Source organism: Apostichopus japonicus, chromosome 13, assembly GCF_037975245.1.
Source record: "Apostichopus japonicus isolate 1M-3 chromosome 13, ASM3797524v1, whole genome shotgun sequence".
Taxonomy (NCBI): domain Eukaryota; kingdom Metazoa; phylum Echinodermata; class Holothuroidea; order Aspidochirotida; family Stichopodidae; genus Apostichopus; species Apostichopus japonicus.
In genome coordinates this window covers 4,347,896-4,359,950 of record NC_092573.1, presented here as the reverse complement: position 1 = coordinate 4,359,950, position 12,055 = coordinate 4,347,896, and the positions used below count along the sequence as shown (strand labels likewise).

General features: G+C 36.7%; 1 protein-coding gene across 1 annotated transcript in view; it reads right to left on the bottom strand.

Annotated features, from left to right (window-relative positions):
• Positions 1–12,055, bottom strand: part of LOC139979244 (conserved oligomeric Golgi complex subunit 1-like) — a 72,571-nt gene that overhangs the window by 38,736 nt on the left and 21,780 nt on the right. Inside the window, exons 19-25 of the mRNA XM_071990015.1 lie at positions 11,718–11,757; positions 11,206–11,276; positions 5,560–5,653; positions 4,845–4,922; positions 4,457–4,533; positions 3,077–3,254; positions 2,353–2,484 (exon numbers count right to left, since the gene is read on the bottom strand). Of these exons, the coding sequence (XP_071846116.1) occupies positions 2,353–2,484; positions 3,077–3,254; positions 4,457–4,533; positions 4,845–4,922; positions 5,560–5,653; positions 11,206–11,276; positions 11,718–11,757 (670 nt within the window). The remainder of the gene's footprint in view (positions 1–2,352; positions 2,485–3,076; positions 3,255–4,456; positions 4,534–4,844; positions 4,923–5,559; positions 5,654–11,205; positions 11,277–11,717; positions 11,758–12,055) is intronic.

Genomic DNA, 12,055 nt, shown 5'->3' with positions numbered 1-12,055 from the left:
AGAGGGGGGGTGAGGAAGTGGGGGACAATTACGCTACCATCCCATAACCATCGCTGTCAACAATCTTTGATTATCACATATGTGTAGAATACCTATTATATTGTCTTAAACAAAAAGCTATCAAATTATTTTTGATATTACTTCTCTACTTTTAAGAAATTTGTTTATTGAAACCATCTGATTCATGACAGCATTGACTTATAGTAAGTTTTATGACTGATTCCTAATTTCACACATGAACAAAGGACTCTTAATATCCTGATTCTTAGCTGAAATACGATGCTGAATTTCCCTGAAAATACATTAGCAAAAACACTTGATATTTTGACCTTACTACTCCGCCAAAACCATAGTATGTTTAATAGGTACATTACATTAAAATATAACACATTGTTTTCAGCTCAATAAACACGAGCATGTTCACATATTTCAACTTCCTTCAGATGAGCAAGATAAAAATTGCCAGGACAAAACAAGGACATATCACAGTGTTCCCTTCCAACATAAATAAGTCAAAACTCCAGCGGAAGTTGGTTTCTTCTTTCATATTTCTGTGCCCTCCTACTACCAGCTAAAATAAAGACCTACTTTGCATATGAATCAAAACTGACTCATTTTTGACTGGCTCAATCATCAAGTAAGCAAAGGCCTCAAAGTACCAGTAGATATTATCGACCAATCAGAAGATCTTTTTATATTTCGTTGCTTGGCAACATTACCACTGCATTGTGAAACGAAAAAACAATTCTGAGAACTGATTTATATGTATGTTGGTTGATGCTTCCTACTATCAATGAATACAGAAGCAAACTATGAAAAGAAAGGGTAAGTGCAGAATATCACAAAATTGAACAATACGAAGGAGTTTTATTCTGCAATTATTTTGCCTTGGATTTCCTTTAAGGCTTCCATGGTTATTACATATTAATAGTAAACAAAATTTCCAATTTGATTTATTTGTTGCATAGTTATTAAAACACAGAGGCAATTGGTTCCAGACTGCTTTTTTTTCCTTCTCCAACTGTGATTTAGCAAAGAAATGACAGTTTCTTTCCACTTTCTCGTAAGATGTATCAAAGTAGACAACATCAATTTCTTGTATTAAAACCTGAAAAGTCTTATTCCCTATTTAAGCAACATTGAGAAAATCATATTTGTTTAAAAAAGTATTGCCAAACCCACAGGAATTCTCAGTTACAGACCCTTACTTTCCAAACATTGCACGGTTCACATCCTTCTAAAGTGACCATAAATCTATTACACATTACAAGTCTATAGGCTCACTTTTCAAGATAATGCTGTCTGTTTCTAAAATGTATACCATATGAAGACAGACTGCAAACCAACCCTCACAATTAATCCAATAGTGATTAAATTTTTTCTTCGATATAGACCGATCGTTATCAATTTTCCAATAATATTTAATGGTGCATGTGTTTGCCTGCTTGACCTAATTCAAAACAAATTTTCTCCTCATTAAAAAAAAATTCTGGTGCAATCTGAAACCAACATTTCCATGTCAGTAGCAATGGTGGGGGCAGGGGGAGGGGGAGGGGGTGTGGGGGACAGATGGTAATGCTTTTGTGAGAGTGTGATTCAAGATAGAAGACTGTTGATGATTGGCACAAATTTTTTTCCGTTCAGATTGCGGGCTGATTCTATGATGTTATCTGCAGCAAGTCAATTTCTATTTTACAGTGATAATGTTACAACATACTATTCTACTACAACATTCTAAGGTACTATTGCCAAAAAAAAAAAAAAAAAAGGCCAAAAAGTATTGTAAACCTTTTTATATTATGATATACTACCTGTGTCATAATGTCTTTCCATGTGACATTGGTATAATATATTGTCACATGAACTTCATAATAATAAAATAATAAACTATAATCATAATAAAAATAAAGTAACATTGTAAATCTAAGACAGTAACATGACATTTTAACATGATATAGAATACTACTATAGTGGTTTCTCTATAAACTTCTACATTAAGCCTAACATGTAACCCAATTCTCTTTATATCGGGAGGCTTCACCCTCTGGCATAGAGGTTAATGATATTTGCCTCCTGGTTACTACCTGTCATGCTAGTGTGCTAGTGTGTCAGTACAACCAGTATTCTGGTTCCTTCACAGCTAAATACTTTGAATCAGTAACCACCCCTGATCATGTAGTTCTGCTACAGCCATCCATACTCCACGCAGTCTTTGCCACTCAGTGTTGCATTATTTTGGAGGGATTTAAACCACAGATGACACAGCAAGTCAAAAGTAAATTAAAAGAAAGTTATCACCCAAAATCAGTTAAATATCAGCCAACGTGGAAAGAAGCGAAATATTTGTCTCACCGAACATCTCTGGCTGTGACTGTTGAGCTTCTGCTGTAAGTGAGGATGAAAGACATCTAGGTCGAAAGGATCGATGTAACCCTCGAATGCATCAACCACAGACTTGAGCTGTTTCTGGTAGGCAGCATTGATCTAAAATTAAAATACCACAAAAACGGAAAAACTTTTTCTTAGATCAGACTTTGAGTACGAGTACAACTAGAATGTCCCTTGGTAAGAGTTTGGGTACAAGAACGAGGCTCTGGGTACAAATACGAGTACCCAAACTTGCACTAATACCTAGCACTAGATTTCCAAGATGACCCAAGTATGAGTACAAGTACAGGTATAAACCATGCTAGTATAAAAGTTTGGAATCAATACAAGTCTGCTAAAAAATACTCTTCCACTTTAAATCAAGAAATACTAATGAGAAGGGAAAATATTATAGCACCGAATTGTTCTTATGGTCAATATCTCTGTTGGCAGGCAATAGGACCCAAATAGGTAAGGCAAAATGAGCTGGGCGGTTCCCTTGAAAACTCCATCTCATTTTTATCTTTAATAGTCAAAAGTCTGTTAATGGTTATTTGAAGGTCAATCAATTCTGCTAGAACACCCTATCGTTACTCTATTAAATAGAGTACAGTGAGGGTGGATGGGGGGGGGAGGAGGGGGGGTAACAGACAGATTGCTCTGAAAAGACATCATGAGCAGCAATACTTGAAGATATTTATCAACCAACCTTTTTGTCCTCTCCTCTGCCAGACATGATGTTGCTAAGGAACCTGACGTCAAACACCGACTGAAGAGCCTGAGATTGGTTAAGTATTTTGGATGAGGCCTTCATCTCTTTAAGATGACCCACATAGCAAGAGATCAACCCTTGACTGATACCCTGTATGAGACCGGTGATGGTGGTTCTGCATATTATGAGATTGGGGTAGAGGAGAAGTTATCTTCCTTCTTCTTCATCAGTATGGTATATAAACTAAGACTTTGTTTGAAACATAATATTGAATGGAATGTTTCTTATAAGACTGGGATTGTAGTCTTGTGAGTTTGATGATCATCTTGTGCAAGTAACTTTAGGGACCTAATAATGGTATTGTACAGACCCCTCCCCACACCCACCCCTCCCCCTCCCAAAAAGAACTATGAAAATGGGTATTCTGAAGTAGACTGAAGAGAGCTCATTAGAAGTCATGTCCCACTTCTGTGTCAAAAGAAAAAGAATAAACATACACAATCAAGTTGCTTTTTCCTCTAACTTGATAATAAAATTCATACAAGGTTTTGCTATAGGTCAAAGATTGTGTTGTCAAGTAATATCATTTGCATAAGAATGGTCGGGGAGTTCCATTGTGTTGTACGATGAACCAGATCAGGTTGTTTATATGAAATTCTAATTCTAATATAACAAATGTTTTGGCAGCTCAAGATATAACACCTACAGCAATATACTAGCTGTTACTTTTACTTTTACTTTACAAAGTAGCTGGTTGTTCTTAATAACCACTCAGAAGGAATAATGTAGTCTTCAAATGTCGCGTAGCATTTCTCGAAGGCTCTTAACTATGTCCCTCATACAATATTACGGTTCCTGTTGTGTACAGTATCAGCTACACATATCTCACGCTTATATAGCAATCTGTCTAATTTTGCCTAGAATTTTGATTTGTGATACCGAAAATATTATACCCTGTTGCCTTCTTTATTTTCACCAGATTTTGTTAATATCTTTCTTGAGCAATGATCTGTACAAAGTCTGCAATGTTTTCCTTTTTGACCAAACTATCGCAATTTAGCCGGTACTTAACGACAGAAATTCAAGAAAACAAAGAATTTGTCTATAATTTTTACGAGCAAAGCAGACTTAATTTTCCATTGGTAATTCTGCTGTAAGTGTGATAATTGATTTTTCAATAATTAATATTTAAATGTAGACTATGATATCACCAAAAATTCTTGTTTTGGTTGTTTATCAATCAAACTGTTGATCTGTTCTAAGACAGTAACGGTCGATTAAGGAAGTGCACAATTTTTGAAGAAGAATATACCTGTTGAGTAAAAGCAGAAAGATAAGTAACAAAGTTTTTAACCCATGACAAATAAGATGGTTTACCTGGGCAAAGCATGACCTCCGACCCTGCTGATTTCTTCACAAAGTCCAAACAAGAGGCACTGGACGAACCAGGAGGACTATTTGTCAACAAAGCCAAAAATAAAGTTATGCACATGAGCTAACAATGCAGTTTATCTATTTACATTGTACTAGTAAAAATTAATGAATGCAAAACAAGGGGGCAGGGGTGAAGCAAAATGATCCACAGGCTAACATTGCTTCAGTCTGTTAACATAGTGGGAAGTCATAGCGGGATAAAAGATCAAGTGTCACATGAATGGATAGCATAAATAAGAAGGTTAAGAATTCATGTACGAAGAAGACAAGCCAAGAAATGAAAACGAAAGATGAAGAATAAAAAGAAGAGGGAAAACAAGCGAAATATAACCTGCACGGGTAGATGAATCATTGAAGTCACTTTCTTGCCATCATCTGTCTCCTCTTGAATTTCAATCTTGTCCCACTTCTGTGCCAAAGAAAAAATATATACATACACATTCAAAATACTTCCTCTAACATAAAATTCATACAAGGTTTTGCAATAGGTCAAAGGTTGTGTTGTCAAGTAATATCATTTGCATAAGAATGGTCGGGAGTTCCACTGTGTTGTATTATGATCCAGATCAGGTTGCTTATCACATGAACTTTAGGTTATAATTTACATTCTCTGGCTGAGTACAGGTATTGTACGTTTAGTCATTTGCAAGCACACCTCCTCTCCTCTCCCCACACACTGTTAGTCTCACCCCTCTCCCACCCATCCCCCAACCAACAATATCCAACTGATCTCATTGAATCCACATCTCAATGTCACATCCGTTACTCTCAGTTGTGTTCCTGATACCATTTATGCAATAAGTTTTATAAAACTTTCTAGAAAATATTTTTCACAATAATTCTATGCTATAGAAACCTATTGAGAATATTTTTTATCACACTGAATCAGAACAGAAGCAAGGTACAGCTGCAGAATTTCTCCACGATGGCCCCAAAGAGAAATTGTCGTTCATCCCAAAGAGAAATTGTGGATCGCCCCAAAGAGAAATTGTGGATCGCCCCAAAGAGAAATTGTCGATCGCCACATGAGAAATTGTCAAGCTCACCGTCATTGTCTTTAACGTTGACGATGGGCTGTTATCCTTTACGTTGCGCTCAAACTCTTGCACCAGAGACTTACACGTTCTGTCGCTCCAGATTCTGTAAATAACAACAACAATTGTATCATAACAGCAAAGAAATAGAAATAAAAAAATAAAGGACTATAGCATAAATCATGGTCTGGTAAAAATGACTGGCCTTGCATAAACATAGATATCAAGCTGAAAAGTTTTACTCATGTTGTATGCTGCACCATCCTCCCTGATATCCCAAACTATTCTCCATGGATCCTTAACACTGATCCTTAACACTGATCCTTAACACTGATCCTTAACACTATCCTTAACACTATCCTTGAGAAGTCATAAAATTGGAATTTTACACTAAATAATAAATTCGTCCCTGGAATGAACAGTTCAAAGAAAGTATAGTTGAAGATATACTTTGCTATTGATACCAAAGCCAAATTCTCTTAGCATGAATACAAATTGCATACACAACAAAACTAGTTACCATCAACATCAACCATCAACAAACCAGTAGACAGTGTACAATTAATCCTATAAATATGTACAACAGATAACAAATGATTTGTAAATAATTCTGTGAAATCACAAGACTTCTGTGAAAAAAAAATTTTGCCTCAAAATAACAGGATATAGAAGGCACAACTCATAAAGAAACAAAAATGTTGCAACTAGAAAAATATAACAAATGAAAAGTGCTTGGACACAGTAATGGCTAACAAAAATGTGTTTGTGTTTTCATGCTGGTGGAATGATTCATTTCAATGACAAAACTTCAAATGGAATAGTATGTAGGCTTAATTTGCATGTTGCCTAACTTTGTATTTGGTGGCATATTTAGCTGTACAGATAGATACTGTAGCTGTTGTGTTTGTAAGTAAGCTTGCACGGTTTCGTGAAAACTTAAAACCAGTTTTTCTCTAGCAAAAAACCGAATCTGGCTCAAAAACCGGTTTTTTCCCCCTCCCGAATTGCATTGAAAACATCCAAATCTTGATCGCTAAGATGCGTATTTTTGAAGCTTTACCAACAGCGGGTTCAAGTCTGTTCGTTCGCAGTAAAGGGTTAAAAATAAGGAGAATAAATTCAAGAAATGTTACTGCCTTCATGACTCTCATTTTATAACCCACTTTAACTAAACTGAAGTAAATATGTCGAAAAGAAATGTGTTAGTGAAATTTTTTCTTAACGTTTTAACATCACGTACACGTATCGTTTGTCTTGTGTTTACTGTACTTCACGAAGTTCAAATTCGTGTTCAGAAAAAATGTCACGGTCATGTTAAATTATATGTTATATTTTCGGAGATGAGGGCCGAGCGTAAACCCCATTATGACCAATTTGAGATCGTAAAAAAAAATGCCTTACAATATGATTGGTCCAATCTGTTTTTACCTCCATGGTCCAATGAAGGTACAGTACCAAATTGCACGAGGCTCTAGCCAGTGGCGGAGAAACAGGGGGGGTTGGGGGGTTTTAACCCCCCCACTTTTTGAAGAGGGGGGTTGGCCCACACAATCAACCCCCCCTAGTTTTTGCCAGTAATGTTCTGTTATAGCCAATGTTATGTGCTCCAAATGGCATAATAAATCAAATTATTAAATTTGAAATTGTTAAAGTCATTTCAACCTTTTACCTGGTAGGCTACATCAACAATTAACGACCCAAAACCGAGTTAGAATTGACCCACACATTATTTCTAGCCCCTTTCCCCCACCTTGCGCATTGGAACTTGTAGCTCATAGCGCTAACTTCACCCCACAACAGACATACACAAAATAACGTTTTGTTGCTGTTGAATAGCTTTGGAACTGTATACACTTGCCAACTTCAACGAGGTGAAGGAAGGAAAAGAAAAAGAAGAAAGAGAGAAAAGGAGAAAAGGATGGAGTAGAAAATACGGCAAGAAAACGGGAAGAGAAAGAGGAACAGTGACAAAATTATTCGAATTTGTAAAGCAAACAGCAGATATCACATCATATCAGTGAGCATGAAAATGGCGTTCCACGATAAACAGCCTCCAAACCATGGGCGCAGATCCTGGTGAGGACAGCGGGACGCGTCCCCACCAACTTTTTCAGTAGTTGGGACATGATATACTGTGTCCCCACCAATTTGTCTTGACCAATAGCTGCATTTCAAGTTCCCCTGTATTGAACTTTGGTGCAGTTTGATCCAGCATTGTGCAAATGACATGCAGCAGTTCTCATTTTATTGTATTTTATCCACAGTTGTTAATATAGGATGGAAATCGCATTTGCGGCAGTCTATATTTGTTTTCTGGGAGAGGACCCCAGACCCATCGTATATACAAAAGTCTACTTGGATTATTTGTCCCCTGATTTTCTTTCTGAGATGCCCATGTATTTCTCCAAACTAAATTTCTAAGCCATGGGATCAAAAACTTAAGGTTTAGGAGCATCATTAGGTCTGGGAAGTGTTATTTCCGGCGATCTGGGAGGTATATTTGCCCCAAAAAATTGTACGCTACGCGCGAACCCATGGTCGCGCTCCGCTTAGATAGTGTCATAGAACAGACACGCGTCCCCACCATTATCCAAGACTGATCTGCGCCCATGCTCAAAACTGTCGATGTGTGTAGTGTTCGGTTTCGGAAATATCTGGTATATTTTTTTTTTCCTTCAACGAAATTTTTTAGTAGCCGTCTGAATTTTCGAAAATTCCCTAACCAACATTCTTCATCATACATCATCATACTCGTGCAATTTTCACCCGTCTGTTAGGGGTTGAAGGAGGTTTTTTTAATATCGGTTGTCCATTGATGATATTTTGTGCAATATTATGGGTATGTTTTGAAGTGAATTTATTCACGAGAATTGTGAATTTTCAAATTCTGAACAGTTGGGCTGACGGATATTGTGGGCCGCGATGAAGAATCACCTACAAAAGCAATGATCCACAGGATATGTGATGAAGTCGAACATGATGTGTGACTGGTGACAATCTTCAAAAAGGATATAGATGAGAAAAAAAGTATTTGGAAAAAACTTGGTTCTCAGGCAAAAGTCATATGGTTGGTCAGTTTCAAGCCCGAGAAGTGCATTTCCGGTGATCTGGGGGTACCAAAACCAGAAATTTGCTTGTACGCTGCGCGCCAACCAGAGGTGGTGCTCCGCTTAGATAGTTATGCGCGACGGGCGCGCATTACTATCTAATGCGGGTTAGAAAATCCTGCATATGCCCCTGGTTAAATACAGCTTTTCAAGGCCTGGGCAGTGCCATTTACTGCAATTTGGGAGGCAATATTTGCCAAAAAATTCTTGTGCACTTCGCCCCAACTTATGGTGGCGCTCCACTTAGATAGTGAGCCAGCAGTTATGACTTTTTATTTCATCAATGGCCTGCAACCCCCCCACTTCTGACAAGAAATCTCCGCCACTGGCTCTAGCCATGTTCCCGGGTGGTATCTTGGCGGTAAAATTAATTTCTCTTCAAGGAGTGAAGAGAATTTACCGTGTATACTTTCAAGTACAAGTTGAAAAATATCGCTGGCAAAAGCGGGGATTAGGTCGGCAAAGAATATAAATTGTTAACATTTAAGTTGGAAACATGTGTTCTTCAACGTAAACGAAAAACCAACTGAGAGACGCCTTGTCTGATAACTGATAAGAAGAAATGTTTAAAGGAAACTTACAAATAAAATAAAATCTATTAGCGTACAAAGGAGAATTGTCCCAACAGCAACATCTGTAATTTCCAGCCATGTATGCAACATTTTTACTCCTTTAATATTCCTTGACTCAAGCCTGACGCCAGGTGTCTCTTGTGAATAATGGACTGTGATTGTTCTAATGTTACTTGTTGCATCTTAGTTGTTTAACTCAGAGCCCCCCGTGATTGTTCTAATGTTACTTGTTGCATCTTAGTTGTTAAACTCAGAGCCCCCCCCCCGTGGTTGTTCTAATGTTACTTGTTGCATCTTAGTTGTTAAACTCACAGAGCCCCCCCCCGCGACTGTACATGTCGTATGGTATTGTGGATTGCGCAATGTACCTTTCAAGTTTTAACGTTCATTTTTTGAACACGAACTTTGATCAATGTGTTTGAAAAGATTTTCTCCGTATCCTCTACTATCAAATTGAAGTTAAATAAAATGAACAACACAAAGAGGACAAACACGTTGGATATAACAATTTATTTTGAACTGCATCTCGTCATTTGAGTGTGTACTTCTCACAACTACTAACGTTGGCCACCAAGTCAGTTCAATACTACAAGGTACCTAACTGATGCACGCATATAAGGGCTGCATAGCCTAATGTTAGGCCTAGCTATCCACCCTCAAGCACTGGTTATGGCGTGTGCCGATCGTAGCTGACAATGTCGTCTATCAGAAAAGCTTTCTCTTGTTGCAATTTACTTTCATATTGCAAAAAGAACAGTAAATAGGAGAAACCAAAGTCAACAAACTTTGTTTTTTCCAGTATTTGCAATTCACATTTCGGTTTTTCCGGTTTTTTCGGTTTTTCGGTTTTCTTAAAATAAAAAATAGTACCGAAATTCGGTCGGAAAAAACCGGTTTCGGTACTAAAACCGGTTTACCGTGCAAGCCTATTTGTAAGTCAAATTTGTCAACACTTTTTGGAATTCAATTTTTAAACCTCCAAAGCCTAAACGGAAAATGGATTAAATGTATACAGTGAAAAAAGGAAACATCAATTATGGACTCCTCAGGTACTTTCACAAGGTATTTTACCCTATATACTGAAATTAATACAGTAATGTAGAAACCATGTAGTTGAAAGATTGAGCAACAATTAAGAGATCATTTCTCTTAACCTTTAAGAAAACTATTTCCTCTTAGCATCACGAAACATAACACATACCATTTTTTTTGTTTTTTGTATATTCTTCTGCTTAATTATCCTGCATTCATAATTAGTTTTATTGAACAGATTATCAGTAGAGGAAATCTTGTACAAATTGATTATTCTTGAACGGTAATGAAATGTTGTTAATGTATACATTGATCATTCTTGAATAGTAATGAAATGTTGTTGTTTCAGTATTGATTAGTCTGCAACTTCCCTGGGATGAGCTAAGGTTGAGTAAGTCAGTTTAATACTGATTATTGTATCATCAGACAGAATTAATTTGACTTAAAATTGAGTCATTGTTGCTAGTGCAATACTACTGGACTTTTTAACAGATTAATACATTGAACAGATTATGCTTTTCAGTTTTATTATGAATTATTGTTCGTTTCACTGATTCCGTTTTGGACCGCCAGATTAAGTCAAATTCTACTCATAATGCAGCCTCATGAGTCCATGTGTTTAAATATCAGTTGCTATACACGCATTCAACAAAAGAAACAGGTTACATTTTATGCTTGTATTTGTGATAAGAACTTTTGCCAGTGTATTTGATTGTTTGGGAACATTACAGTTTACAAACAATCAGTTGATTTAACTGCATAACTGCAACAAATGTACATCAGTAAAGCCACCACTGTCTAAGTTCCAGACATGACCAGTTGTCGATCTCATCACCCTATCAAATAAATTAAATAATTGGACATTCCTCATATTTTTCATAAGGTAATTCAAAACTATATTTACAATCGTGAAATTAAACAAAAAAATGAGCTCATTTTACACTTACTTATAAGCTTCTTCTCGTTCTGTCTGAAAGACTTTGACCAAATTAAACCACTCTTTCTCGTCAGAAGGCACCTAATTGTAAAAGAGATTAAAGAAAAAGAGGTGATGACATGTAAAAATATTTAATGGTCACTTTTGCATGATTGTATTGGACTTCAGAGGTTGCTTATCAATAGGACAATAGGATTAGATATGGAAGAGGGGGGGGGGGGGGAGAGGGCAGAATCAGCTTTGTTTTGGGTGAAGGTGAAAAGGACAGCCATTGATGGCCCTGACATTGATACCACATTTCATAAATAGGGTTAATTTTTTAAAATGAGGAGAGCGTGAGAGCAAGAGTTAACTTCCGCCTCCCTTCCCCGCAAAATTGTGCCTTGAACGTTACTTATATATTCATAAAGTCATTAATCAGATATTCCTATGTTGACACTAATGTTTTATACAGTTAAGAGAACAATTTTCCACAATTTGATTAAATCTGTGTTGACAGTAATTGAAAGGTGGCAAACATACCTCGGCACTGCTTGACTGACGTTTAAGTCGACTTCTGGCCCTACACATACAAAGGATGGGAAAAAAGGCATAGAGACATATAATATGTACATTGTATTACATCTTGCATTATATACCTCTGTAGTACATGTTGTATTGTAACTATTTATAACACATTGTTTTACAGTTTACACGTACCATGTCACATGTTTTATGTTGTCATGTGGTATTACATATGTTACTATATGCTGTATATGATATTGCATTATATGATGTGTGCTGTATTACTATAAAACTGATGTATTACATACATTGCAGTTTACCCTGTAAGTACTTAGGACGTGACTAAACAGATATAG